This window comes from Chelonia mydas, chromosome 5, assembly GCF_015237465.2.
Source record: "Chelonia mydas isolate rCheMyd1 chromosome 5, rCheMyd1.pri.v2, whole genome shotgun sequence".
In the NCBI taxonomy this organism is placed as follows: domain Eukaryota; kingdom Metazoa; phylum Chordata; order Testudines; family Cheloniidae; genus Chelonia; species Chelonia mydas.
Genome location: NC_051245.2, coordinates 110,037,607 through 110,052,633, shown reverse-complemented (window position 1 = coordinate 110,052,633; position 15,027 = coordinate 110,037,607). Strand labels below are relative to the sequence as shown.

At 40.2% G+C, this 15,027-nt stretch overlaps 1 protein-coding gene across 6 annotated transcripts in view; it reads right to left on the bottom strand.

Moving 5' to 3' along the window:
• FOCAD (focadhesin) overlaps positions 1-15,027 on the bottom strand; it is a 199,744-nt gene that overhangs the window by 26,200 nt on the left and 158,517 nt on the right. For all 6 annotated transcript variants that reach the window (XM_007061677.4, XM_043546322.1, XM_037902048.2 and 3 more), the window contains 4 exons: positions 13,753-13,991; positions 11,862-11,951; positions 5,279-5,426; positions 2,354-2,473 (listed from right to left, as the gene is read on the bottom strand). In XM_007061677.4, coding sequence (XP_007061739.2) covers positions 2,354-2,473; positions 5,279-5,426; positions 11,862-11,951; positions 13,753-13,991 — 597 coding nt within the window. The remainder of the gene's footprint in view (positions 1-2,353; positions 2,474-5,278; positions 5,427-11,861; positions 11,952-13,752; positions 13,992-15,027) is intronic.

The following is a 15,027-nucleotide window of genomic DNA, read 5'->3' as shown; positions in this document are numbered from 1 at the left end:
ATCCTTCTTGTAGTGTGGGGCCCAAAACTGGACATAGTACTCAAGATGAGGTCTCACCAATGTCGAACAGAGGGAAAGATCACGTCCCTCGATCTGCTGGCAGTGCTCCTACTTATACAGCCCAAAATGCCATTAGCCTTCTTAGCAACAAGGGCGGACCGTTGACTCACATCCAGCTTCTTGTCCACTGTAACCCCTAGGTCCTTTTCTGCAGAACTGCTGCCTAGCTACTCGGTCCCTAGTCTGTAGCAGTGCATGGGATTCTTCCGTCCTAAGTGCAGGACTCTGCACTTGTCCTTGTTGAACCTCATCAGATTTCTTTTGGCCCAATCCTCTAATTTGTCTAGGTCCCTCTGTATCCTGTCCCTACCTTCCAGTGTATCTACCACTCCTCCCAGTTTACTGTCATCTGCAAACTTGCTGAGGGTGCAATCTACGCCATCCTCCAGATGGTTATTGAAGATATTGAACAAAACTAGCCCCAGAACTGACCCTTGGGGCGCTCCGCTTGATACTGGCTGCCAACTAGACATGGAGCCATTGATCACTACCCGTTGAGCCCAATGATCTAGCCAGCTTTCTATCCACCTTATAGTCCATTCATCCAGTCCATACTACTTTAACTTGCTGGCAAGTTAGTATCACAGTATCATGACTAGTATGACTATGAAACTAGTTATATGAATATCATATGACTAGTATCATATGACCAGCCAGCTCTTTGCAGACCACCAGCAAGTGCCCCAGGGACCAAGATGCAGGAGTCTCTGTTTTCGAGGATGGTTTTCTGATGTGAAGAAAAAGGATTACAAAAGTAAATGTTGATTTGCCTCCCATTTCCAGATACATTTACTAGTCTGCTGATTATTGTGAACAGTCCTGTCAGCATTTCCTCTCGGTGACAGCACTTCTCTTTTCCCATTGGTAGAGATTGGCTTGACGAGGAGAAAGAAGCAGTGCTGAAACAAGGCTGTTGGAGCGAAGAGAGTCAAACTGTGACAGAAGGGCAGTCAAGGGATGCTGAAGTAACAAAAGAATGCTGTTTTGATCATCTGTTAGATGGAGATCCTAGAACAGGGGTTCTCAAACTTCATTGCACCATGACCCCTTTCTGACAACAAAAATTACTACAGGACCCCAGGAACGGGGATCAAAGCCTGAGCCCAACCAAGCCCCGCCAGCCCAGGGCATGGGTGGGGGTAAAGCCAAAGCCCCATCTCCCCAGGCCGGGGGACCAAAGCCAAAGCCCAAGCCCAAGGGCTTCAGCCCCAGGCAGGGGGCCTGTAACCTGAGCCTTGCTGCCCAGGGCTGAAGCACTCGGGCTTGGGCCCCGGGCCCCAGCAAGTCTAAGCCAACCCTGGCAACCCCATGAAAATGGGGTCGTGACCCACAGTTTGAGAATCGCTGTCCTAGAACACTGACTGTGTGGAAAGGGAAACCCTAGAAGAAGTTGTGGTTGAGACACCAAGCTATTAGGGTTGTGTTTGTGATCTGCAGTATGGAGTCTACAGAAAGAGTAGAAATTCAGTTGCCTATAATTAAGGCTAAGATTTTATCATGGATATTTTTAGTAACAGTCATGGACAGGTCATGGGCAATAAAGAAAAATCAAGAAAAAAAGCCCCTGACCTGTCCTGACTTTTATTAAAAATATCCATGATAAAATGAGAAAGGACTGGGCAGCTGCGAGGTGGCTGGGATCTTGGGGGCCCTCACCACTGGTGGGGACTCAGAGTTCCAGGGGACTCAGAGTTCCAGGACCCTCCGCCACCAGTGGCAGAGGGGAGCTGTATGGTCCCCCTGCCCCCTTCCCAGTGGCAGGGAGCACTGTGGGGATCCCCCTGCCCTCCATGACTGCAGGGGAGCACTGCTGGGGCCCCTTGTCCCCTGTGGCTGCAGGGCTGAAGTCACAGAGTTCTTTGGAAGTCATGGATTCTGTGACTTCCTCGACCTCCGTGACAAAACCGTAGCCTTACCTATAATTCAAGAGAACCCAGAGAAAGGCTATTTCCCCAGTGAGAGGAGGTCTCAAGAACAGAACTAGGAAGAAGATATTAATTGGGAGGTTCAAGATGCTGAGACATCCTGAAATCAAAATGTAAGCTTTTCCCTTAAACATGGTCAGCATATATAAATTCAGTTTTTGTCTCACCCTTTGTTCATGAACAGTTATAGGGAATATACATATCAAACAACCGGCCTTCATTGTACACTCCTCAAATCACACACTTTCAAACAAATACCCAAGAAATCAAGGAATTTCCATCTTATGCTGACATGGGTGCAGTGTTAAAGATACATAGGAAAAGAAACTAATATAATGAAAGAAAGCGGTCCAAACTGTGGATATAACCTGCTGATTATTTTCCGCTAATGTCCGCAACTTGTTCACGATCTCTTCAGCCTCCACTGCCTCTATGATTTTCATGCTGAAAGCAGACACGCAGGAACAGGCAATGGAGTAGGCAAGGATCTGAATAAAGGGAAAGGGGGAAAATACAGGTAAAAAAAAAAAAAAAAAAAGACAGGTTAACATTTCCCAGGGTGGGAACACATAGGAAACAGCTTTTAATGAATACTGTAGATATACACCAAGGTACCTCATTCCCCCACCTCACCCCAGATAATGAGTAACCCACCCCAAATGTATTCAAGGATACCTAATTCTAGGAAACAAGTGAAATAAATTGTGGATACAGTCATTTAGTATAGGAATAAGTCCACTGTAAAATAACCAGACCAATATAAGCTTTCCATGTGGTTTCCAATGCTGCTGCATGCCACATGTCAGGATTGTGATAACACTCAAATTTACAGTATCTGACCATTAACGGACAAACAATCAAACATTAAAATTACACTACTGACTAACTGATACTCCAAACCAAAGGAAATCTAATGTTGAGAGCTAAACATATGCCCTCAACCCAAACTTTTGTGCCCAGGTACTACAGATAGTAAGAGACGTACCTAGTATTTTGAAATGTTTATGAATTCCTATATCTAAACCAAAGTAGTAAATTGTAATTGCTGCCTTAACTCTGGTCTCCTTTGCCTTTGTATATTTTATTCAATCCAGTGTTAGCACAATGCTTGTATTTATTGTCCGTCTGGAGACAGAGTTGTGACATTTAAAGATCATCCTAAATTCTTCAGTGTTGTGAACAGAAACTTTACATAAGATTATAAGAGATGGGAGTCTAGGGCCCCCCGGGGGGGCCGCAAGCAGGTTTCAGGGGGTCCGTCAAGCAGGGTTGCTAGAACTCTGGGTGGAAAGTTGAAGCCCCACTGTGTGGGTCAGAAGCCCCACCACCTGGAGCTGAAGCCAAAGTCTGAGTAACTTAGCTTTGTGGGGCCCCTGTTGTGTGGTGCCTAGGGCAACTGCCTTGCTTGCTACTCCCTAATGCCTGCCCTGGTTTTTAATCTACTGGATATGCAGAAAAACAGTTGTGGGCCAGGAAGTTTTTATAGCATGTTGTGGGGGATCTCAGAAAGTAAAAAGTTGAGAACCCCTGTCCCAGGCAATGCAGGATGCTGATGGCTTATGTATTTAAAAACATGCGGTGCTGTTCTGGCATAATTATAGTTACGGTAAAGAAGTTTTTTTTACAATTATAGGCCTTATTTTCAGCTGTTTTTAATTTCCTAGAAAGATTCATCCTCTGGACTGATATTTTTCGTGCTTAAGTCCAAAACTACATGCTTAAAAATATTTTTGGTAAAATTTTGTTTGACCTTCTACACACAGAGTCACATTTTTCAGTATGTGTAATCAGGAGATCACACAATGAAAGAAAATACTTTGAGTTTATACCACAATGTGCTGTGATCCCATCAGCTCTCAGACGCAGCAAGGTTGGACCAGGTCAGTACTTGGATGGGAGACCTCCAAAGAACACACTAGTGCAACAGGATACAATATTGATGAGTCAGGGATTAACCCTGTATGATGCAGGTGTGGAATGTTGAACATATTGGACAGGAATAAGACAGGGAGTGCAGAAACCTTCCCCACAAACACAAATGGTAAGCTACGGTCCCAACCACTTCTGGTCATCAAAGATTCCATGGCTTTTTTTGTAAGTGTAGTCATGTCCCAGTATCCTGGGCAAACTGTAACTGGCGTAATTATATACCTTCTCCCTAAATTCCCTATGGAGTTTCAAACTGAAAAGAAGTATGCTTTACTTCTGATCCCAAAGTCTTTTGTAATGTTAAACAGCTGCTGCATTTCACTCCAGCAGTTGCTGCACTGAACCCTGTGTAAAATTTGTACATCAGTTAAGGTTCAGTAAAGCACTCTAGAATCAATGGGGATGAAACATTACTTTATAGCTATAAAACACTTCATTGCAAAATCCAAGAACTATAGAAGGCTAATCCACAACATATATTGACTGCCAGCAAAAACTGAACTATATAAAAATATACCTTTATTTTAAAAAAGAAAAGAAACAAGTTTTAGTGCTGTACAAAAAAAGTAGAACTCTGTACTGATGGCTTATAAATCCCTTAGAAAAATAGGGGATTATGTAATTCAACTATTCAGCATGCAATGGGCTTAAATGTGACAGGAACAGGCTTTTTTTAAATATAAGCACATGCTCTAATTTGCTCTCTCTCTCATTCTACATTACAGTTTCCCCAGTTTTGTCAGCCTCACTAATCAAGTTACATCTCAACTTGAATTGTAAACTCTTTGGGGCAGGGATGACATCTCATTTGTCTGTTAAGTGTCATGCATTTTGGCACTATATAAATAATGTTATGCTTAAACCCCACTCATCTGAGTTTTAAAACACTTGAAAACTGACTCTCAGCCACAGTAGCATTCCTTAGTGCTACAATCACAGAAGCAAGCAAAACAAACTTCCAAAGAAAGGAGCAGAGACCACTTTAAAGGAAGGGTTATCCTTGTTTATCAGTAACTTGCTTTGTGCTTTCTGGGAGACTATCCCTTGCAGCAAGGATTCTACCTAAGAAGAGACAAAGTTTCTATCTAAAAACAGTTTGATGCATTATTTTTTAGTGCCGGTGCTGTATTAAATAAAAAACATAGAATATCAAATAAGCTTTGTTTAATAAATATAAAGCTAGAATGGTATGATAAAAGAAAAACTAGAAGTCAAAGGTTCATGCATAAAAGAAACATACCTTGGAATTGTGTATCATTAGTCTGGGAGGTATGGCTATGTCTTCAGTAAAAATCAATGTTATGGGTGGGGACAAAGGAAAGGTGGAGGGGATAGAAAGTTATGATTAAAAAAAAGAGTCCTACCTCCTGGAACGTTCTGCTTTGCTCTTCACTGTCATCCAGGTAGTTACAGAGTTTCCTCAGAGAGGCAGAGACATGAACCCGTGATTCTGTTTGGCTGCTGTGACTCATAAATGAAAGAACCAGTCCTACACCCAAGATGCATCCAGTGCTTAAAAAGAAGAGAAAACATAAAATGGTTAGGTTTCAGAGTAGCAGCCGTGTTAGTCTGTATTCGCAAAAAGAAAAGGAGTACTTGTGGCACCTTAGAGACAAACAAATTTATTTGAGCATAAGCTTTCATGAGCTACAGCTCACTTCATCAGATGCATTCAGTGGAAAATACAGTGGGGAGATTTATATACATAAAGAACATGAAATAATGGGTGTTACCATACACACTGTAACGAGAGTGGTCACTTAAGGTGAGCTATTACCAGCAGGAGAGCGGGGGTGGGGAGGAAACTTTTGTAGTGATAATCAAGGTGGGCCATTTCCAGCAGTTGACAAGAACAGTCTGAGGAACAGTGGGGGGTGGAGGGGGGAATAAACATGGGGAAATAGTTTTACTTTGTGTAATGACCCATCCACTCCCAGTCTCTGTTCAAGCCTAAATTAATTGTATCCAGTTTGCAAATTAATTCCAATTCAGCAGTCTTTCATTGGAGTCTGTTTTTGAAGTTTTTTTGTTGAAGAATTGCCACTTTTAGGTCTGTAATCGAGTGACCAAAGAGATTGAAGTGTTCTCCAACTGGTTTTTGAATGTTATCACTCTTGACGTCTGATTTGTGTCCATTTATTCTTTTACGCAGAGACTGTCCAGTCTGACCAATGTACATGGCAGAGGGGCATTGCTGGTACATGATGGCATATATCACATTTGTAGATATGCAGGTGAACGAGCTTCTGATAGAGTGGCTGATGTGATTAGGCCCTATGATGGTGTCCCCTGAATAGATATGTGGACACAGTTGGCAACAGGCTTTGTTGCAAGGATAGGTTCCTGGGTTAGTGGTTCTGTGGTGTGGTGTGTGGTTGCTGGTGAGTGTTTGCTTCAGGTTGGGGGGCTGTCTGTAAGCAAGGACTGGCCTGTCTCCCAAGATCTGTGAGAGTGATAGGTCATCCTTCAGGATAGGTTGTAGATCCCTGACGATGCGTTGAAGAGGTTTTAGTTGGGGGCTGAAGGTGATGGCTAGTGGCGTTCTGTTATTTTCTTTGTTGGGCCCGTCCTGTAGTAGGTGACTTCTGGGAACTCTTCTGGCTCTGTCAATCTGTTTCTTCACTTCAGCAGGTGGGTACTGTAGTTGTAAGAATGCTTGATAGAGCTCTTGTAGGTGTTTGTCTCTGTCTGAGGAGTTGGAGCAAATGCGGTTGTATCGTACAGCTTGGCTGTAGACAATGGATCGTGTGGTGTGGTCTGGATGAAAGCTGGAGGTGTGTAGGTAGGAATAGCGGTCAGTAGGTTTCCGGTATAGGGTGGTGTTTATGTGACCATCGCTTATTAGCACCGTAGTGTCCAGAAAGTGGATCTCTTGTGTGGACTGGTCCAGGCTGAGGTTGATGGTGGGATGGAAATTGTTGAAATCATGGTGGAATTCCTCAAGGGCTTCTTTTCCATGGGTCCAGATGATGAAGATGTCATCAATACAGCGCAAGTAGAGTAGGGGCATTAGGGGACGAGAGCTGAGGAAGCGTTGTTCTAAGTCAGCCATAAAAATGTTGGCATACTGTGGGGCCATGCGGTACCCATAGCAGCACCGCTGATTTGAAGGTATACATTGTCCCCAAATGTGAAATAGTTATGGGTGAGGAGAAAGTCACAAAGTTCAGCTACCAGGTTCCTAGTGACATTTTCGGGGATACTGTTCCTGACGGCTTCTGGTCTTTGTGTGGAATGTTGGTGTTGAGGGCTTCTACATCCATAGTGGCCAGGATGGTGTTTTCAAGAAGGTCACCGATGGACTGGGAAGAGTTAAGGAAGTCTAGGCTCCTTTTGGATCTATTTTTCAATACTACTCAGGATACTGAGCTGTAGAAACTCAATTTGAACCTATATGGCATTTCAACTGCATAGATACTACTACTGTGACTGATACCTAATCTCCTTAAAGGACTGCTCTCTCTCTCTTCCTCACAGACACACAGATAAGAGTTCATTGCCTCTAGAGATGGAGCACTCCCAGCTCTTATGCACATAATATACTATACTGATGTCACTAGCAATATCAACTGTTAAAGTGAACAGTCAATGCAATGTGAAACAAGGAGGGCAGGAGTTCTGGGGATTCTTGTTAAAACTTAGGATATCCTGTTTAAAAAATAACTTCAAGAAATACTTTGGCATTATCTTTAAATATTTAACACTTTCCAACAGCAATTGGCAGTGGCTACAAGGATCAGAGACATTTTTTCCCAGTCTCTATCTACGCCTCAGAGGACAATGAAGATAACCCTCAGCAACAGATACTCCTAAATATCACTGTAATATATGAACTAATGAACAATTGGAAAATTAAATATTTAGAATTATCGCAAGTTATCATATATAAATTTTATATTATAATTTATCCATAAAATATGCAAAAATTAGAGACAAAGTTTGGTTAAAAGAAAAAATGTGTTTGATATAGTTAGATTTCCAATCACAACAATTTCCAGTGTAACAATGCTTTAAAAAATTATTTACATTTCATAGGAGAGTGTAGGAGGAATAAAGTTTTGTGAGGAAAACAGTGAATTTATTAGTGATAATTCTTACTTCTCTCTTTTTAAATTGTGTCTATACGGTCATTAAAAACATACCAGTGAAAGTGCCACAGCATGCTCTATGGGATCTTACTGTAATATTTCTGACATAATGACAATAATGGTATTTCCTCTTCTCAGCAGAATAATTCAACCATATATAGTACTGTAGAGTATATTGCTCCACAAAGTGCTTCACAAATAATTAATACAAAAATAAAAGTTAAAAGGGCCAATATTATGCATAAGGGCTAAATCCTGAAACCACTGATGTTAACAGGAATTTTTGCCATTGACTACAGTTGGACCAGTAATCTATAAGAAGGTTTAATGATGGAGCTCTGTATTGAAAATGTTTGAAACTTACCCTGTACTGCTGTCAAGCAGATATTTGATCATATTAAACATTTTGCAGAGGCAAATCAATTTATTGTGCACAGATGTTAGATGATTATTTGAATGGAGGCCATTTAATGCCTTGAAAATTTCAGATTTATCAGGCTCATTATTGCACATATACTGAACACATAAGCATTAACGTTCATCTTTTGCCCACAATCAAACTTTTTTGTCCTATCTTGTTTGTTCTTCAAGTAGTTGTAGACTAGTTCAGCTATACCATAGATCAATATAGTAACCAAACATTTGAAAGGCTATATAAAAATATACCTTAAGGAAGGAAAATATATATTTGGTAAGCCACAAATACTACCACTTATTTGTGACTTATCTTGGCATACTTCAACATTTGGAGCATACATAAACCATAGAGAGGTCAAAGTTAACCCCATCTTCAACACACACTGTTTTTCTTAGGTTGAAAAGGAAAAAAATTCCCAAGCCAATACGTAATAAAACAAGGACCATATGTTGTTCAATCTATTCGCTATCTGCATATTGTGTTGTAACAATTGGATGAAACTGGATGTTCTCTCTGGATTGGTTCTTTTCACCTTGCTTTCTCTGTGATCCTTGTAGAATTGAATTTGTTTAGAGAGATAATATATTCAATGTAAATTAGAACAACAATATAAAAAGGCATTATATAACTATGAATGCAAACACATAGTGAACCTTCTGTGTGTCAATAATGTTGAGAGAGAGAGCCTAATGACTCTACTGGTGACTTAATCATTGAGTTATTTATCAAAATCCCCCATTTTATATATATTTACACATACACATATACTCAACAGTAATGTGTGTGAATATAGGTTTCTAAACAATATTTATTTAATTCTCTATCTTAGGGTTTTATACCACCACACATCACTGTAGCATCTGAGCATCTTCCATGTAAAATCAATAGCAATACCAAAGTCCCTATCTGATTGCTTGGAGTGTCTGACATGTCTCCTTTTGGGGCGGGGGGGGAGGTGCGGAGTAAAGTTTTTGGTTTTCTAAAATGTTACTAGGGTTCTTCCCCCCTTAAGGCTGATTTGTTTCAGGGTAGGATTTTTTGTATGTTTGGTTGGTTGCTTGGGTTTTTGGGTAAGAGGGAGTGTCAATGCTGTGTCATTCTTATGGTGGCCTATTGGAAGAGAAAGGTTTTGCAAGATTTTAAGTATTTTTCTGTAATTTACGCAGACTTGCAGCTCTGTAATAGTACAATATGATGGTGTAAACAATCATTTGTTGGTTTAGCTGAACAGATGTTTTATAATATTCATGTAATCTTGTTGCTTATTACAATATTTATTGCTTATGTGAAATAGCTCCCTATCTTTTGTTTTTTCGCCTTAAAATACTAAAGAATTAGTATACTAACAAAAAATGCAAGAGAGAATTATCCTAATTAAACTGAACAACAGCACTAATGTGAACAACACTATTATCAACATAGACAGTCAACGTATCAGTCAAAAGTGTACAGTGTTATGTGAACTCCAGTGTGTGCAGTACACACTGCACTGAATTTTTCTGTTAAATAGGCACACAAGGAAAAAATCTGTAATGCTCTTTGATACACAGGATGTCTCACTGCATCTCTTAAATGGTGCATATCATGTATTAGAAAGCAGTACTGAGCCACTAGTTTGCAAAAAAATGTATACAAACCAAAAGATCTACTGTACAACAGTGAAAAAATATGGTAGTAAGTGATGTCTTTTCCACTAGATGGCAGTAAGATATAAGACATATCCTCTCCAAGCACATGGCAGCTCCAAGCAGCTAGAGATCTCTTAATAAAAGCTACACACCTTTTAAATCAGGCCAGCATGATGAATTTGCTCTTGGTGACTTATATCACCAGAAGCAACTCTCCCAGAAACATATTAAATAGAGGCAACTTTATTCCAACCACATTTAGAGGGAACATATGTTGGGTGTAAAACTGAACTTTTTCCTTATTTATGTAACATATTATATCTATTTGCAGACAGTTTGTAGCATATTTTTGATGGAACAGAACACCAGAGTATCTTCAGACAATCTCCAGCAGATGAAGTCCAAATGAAATAAACATACTACTGAAGTCACATAGGCAAGAGTGTCTATGGTGCAAAATATAAAGGCTAAAGGAACCCACTTTAAAAACAGCTATTGTTTTAGCTGGACAAGAATCAATAGCAACTAAAGCCTAAAAATACTTCCTTGCTCAGTTTCAAGTTAAGGATTCACACTGCACACCAATTTTATAACTAGCTTAACACTCTTTTCCCCGCCACCCCCCCACTCGCTTTACACTTATATCAAACAGGGGAAAAAAGGCTTTAATCTTTCCTCTTCTCTTCTCCACTGTTTTGTGTTCTTCTGTCCGCCTCTCGCTGGCAGGTGCGGGGGAGGGGAGGGACTATTTTGGCTGTTACTGTGAAGCTTTTATCTTAAGCAGCGGTGGGTATAACAATGTGATGCAGCTGATACAACTCCCTGTGCATTCTATGCCAGCCAAGGGCAGAGAAACTCAAATCAGAATCCAAACTAGTCTTTCCAACTTCAGAGCCCAATGAAGTATAGCTGTGACCCCTCCTGGGCTTTTGAAGAAGTACAAAGGGGGAGGAGAAGAACAGAAATTGTTGCTCTGATGCCTTTGGTAACAGAAGAATCAACATAAGTGGTCATCATTACAAAGTTAACATTTACTTACAGTGATACCTGAGATATTGCAGATATTTCTCTGTTCCTAGAATAGAAAGTAACTATCATATCTGAGATGCCATTCTGTGGTACATGTTGATTGCGAAGTGGCAACTAATATACAGGAAATAATTCAGTATGCGGATACTTTTGGGCTTGCCTATGTTGGTAACTATGAATATTCTTCAACAATGTCTTGCCCGACTGACATACTGCTGCTCCCTTCAAGGCACCCGCAGCATATGACACACATTTGCCTCCCTTCATATTCTTCGTGCCATCCACAGCTGTTAATTGAACAGACTGGCTCTCCCAGATAAAGGAGCCATGAGAGGCATCTGCTCCTATGGCTCAGACTATATTGTGCACACATGCACATTCCAGCAATAGGCTCCAAAGCAGCAGCAGCAACTAGACTCCATTGAACATCTTGGCAGCCATCGAAGAACACTGAGGAGCACTTTCAAAGAGTCTTTCATTAACGAACACGTGCAGGTAAGGTGCGCAACAATGCTCCACCTCAAATTGCTGCCACTGCCTGCTGCTCCATCGCCAATGAACAAGATATTGAATTTTTAATCCTAACATGTATGTTAAAATGAGCACGGTAAGGGATTTAGAAGACACAAGACAGGTAGAAGTATTCAAGGACGGACAGGATCAGTCTCCTCATAGCAATAGGTTTGGGGTCCTAAATTCAGAATTTGTGGGTTGAAGCCCTAATGGACTATAAGAATGGTAAAAATCATAGTAAATATTGACATCAGTAATGGAATAAACCTACTTGTACTCCAGACTGGTGTCAAAGCAGCAATCTTCCAATGCATCAAGGGACTTCATTAGAAGTAAATTCATCTGTTGGCCAGATACATCACTACAAAAAAAATAGAAAAGATACTGTTCAGCTCTTCAAGCTGCTTGTGATATTGGTAAGAATGAACTTGCCATTCAACACTGTTTTTTATTTGCTAAAAAAAATAGAATTCATACTACGTAAGTGCATGATTGTTCATTTTTTGTGCTTTCACACAAACACATGTACAGCTGAAGTCCACGAATCCACTTCAGCACCCACCACTGTTTCTAACTGGCTCAGTTGTAATGAGGCAGCACTCACACAGAAGCCTGAGACCTTTACTGCTAACACCAAAAAGGAAGAAAACCACAGTAGTACATGGCCCATAAAACTGCAGCTGCACCTTTAATTTTTCACAGGCTTAATGTTTTCAGAGACTTAATTTTGTGGCTTGCTCTTGAAAAGTTGCTCCCTCACCACCAGCACCACAAATGAAAAGCAAAATCCTTGGATCTTATTTGGAGAAAGAGGCCTGAACATCCTGAACTAACCCCCAAGGGATTTCTTGCTTACAGAATGTGCTGAAAATCCTCTTAAAGAGTAGGAAGGCTTTGGTGTAAATTATCTCTAGGTTCAACATGAATAGTTTCCTAAGTCAGAGTTTGGTAGCTGAATTTAAGGAATATCTACTATGACAGGCGAGAAAATTTGGTGGCAAAAAAGCAAAAACCGACCTGCCTTAATATGCAAGGAATTTTTTAAAAATGTACTCTTGCTATTCTCCTTTAAAAAAAAAAAGTCAAACTATAGTTCAGGTCCCCTGGTACAGTGTGATGATCTAATCCTGTTTTCTCAGAAGGCTTTTATGGCTTATCTGTAGCTCAGTTGTCACTACTGACTAATTATCAAGAGGCAATGTATCCTCAAACTGTGCTGTAGGTTTTTAAAAAGCAGGGCAATCTTATTTTCCCATTATCCCCTTAGTACTGAATATCAGGGTAGCGCATGAATGCAAAATGCATTTTAGCCAAGGGAGATGCTTCAGAAACCCTCAGCTTGAAGGGATAAAAATAATAGCTATGCCAGCAAGACCTAAATCAAGTACCTGTATTTTACTATGGGTATAAGCAAACACAAACCCTAAAAGTCATGAAGTTAAAAACATCCATAGCCTAAGCTGAGTGCCTGAATTTCTTGGCAACATTCAGGAATCTGTGGCAATCATCTTGGAGAGTCTCCTTTCAACCTTGCACAGATATGCTGTAAGGTAACTTCTACCGAACAGTCCCTGAGAATGCTGTCGTCGCCCCACAGGGTAATGATACACTTTCAAGAAGGTCCGTTATACTGGATACACACAGCTTTTAGAAAGTGGTGTGTTTCATGATGCAGCCAAGAGGTTTAGTATCAGGTGCAAGAAACCAGACATTCTTGTTGTATGTCATTCTTCTGCAGCATATAGCTTAACACAAACAGTGACAATCATGTTCTTACAATTGTGAATACCACCACACAATGATATACATAAGGGAAGCTAATCCCCTTAACATTCTTTTTGTGGCTGTATCACTGAAGTGAGTCACACGAGCATCTTAACACCTACACAATTATGAAAACTAAAACGCATCATTAATCTTGAGGGTGTGATGCTGTATTTAAACAAGCACACCTAGCATAGTATGGCAACAATAACAGAGGAGGGGAAGAAGAAGAGATTAATCAAGAAATAAAAAAGATGTTTTAAGTAATCTTGCAAAAGACCTTGGGAATCATTAGACTACAAAATGTAAACACTTTATTCTGCAGAACTTAAATACCACAGTACAGGAAGGGGAGGAAGTTAGTTATTTACACACCTGCTGTAGACTGTAATCCATACCTGACTTTTTCTTCACACAAACGTGAGATAAACATCCCCAAAGCAAGGCCTATGTGGATTTGAACAGCTTGAGACTCATCAGCATTTGGTTTCCCAGGTAACCTGGCAGTCAGTACACTCAGGACTTCCTCAACCTTCTCCTTGCAGGATACAATGAAAACTGGCACCAAGAGAGACAAAGCAGTGGCTGCACAGGAGCGAGCAATAGCACTGGCTGTGTTTTCACCAGAATAGGATTTCTAGGACACATTAAAAAAAAAAGATTTTTTTGTTCTTTTTTCCAATTTGTGAGGGAAAACAGTATTTTAGGAATATAAAAGTATACTGCATACAGTACTGTAATTGCATTTCTATTTGGGAGCATATAGTATTTCATGGCTTTGCCTCCAGCAACATTTCCTTTCCCCTCATAACCAGTTTAATAATATGGTAATTGAAAATATACATTCTAGAATGAAAATAGGATGAGTAAATATGGAATTAAAAACAAAGTGTGTGAGGGAAATAGGAATTCAATAGCTGGTCTGAGAATAAATACATTTATCTGTTCTCATAGTCAGCTTTCTTGCTAAAATATTCAGCAGAGTGATCCAACTCATGTATGTGTAAATAAAAACAGGCATGCGATTCTGTAATTACACAAAGCCAGGAATTTATCAAGAAGACAAAAAAAGCTGCTTTAGCGGTGGGGAAACATCAAGTCCAGGGTGGAGGAACATCAGCAGATCCTGCAAAATTTTTGGTGGAAAAGCTTCCCAGGAGATAGATTATTCATCACAAAGGCTTTAAATTCCTTTTCATTTTAAAAGCTGAAATCCCTGTAACTGCCTCTATTTACAAAGCTATAAATAAAAGCTGATTATACGCAATAGCCTACTATACGTGTATTAGCTTATATATAATTATGGGAAGAAAAAGAAAACTACTCAAATCAGAATGCCAGGTATCCTGTAGAGCAGTGATTTCTACAGGACGCTTTGTCCTTTGAAATTTACAGACTGAGAAAGAAAAAACATTTTAAAATATATTGTATTTTTGGAAGAGGGAACTGCTGTGAATGAAGTCCCTGGGATCTGTCTCAAAAATACAATGTATTTTTAAATTGTACCACTTCTGGAGGCAGATGGTTTGGAAGACTGCAACATATTAACTCTAGTACCAACTGAGTCCCTGGATTTCCTTTGACCTTGGCAGTCTGGCATTATATTTGCAAGTGGTGTTAAAATTGCACTGATTTTGGTCATCTGGGCCCTCCCCTGGTAATGACACAGGTCT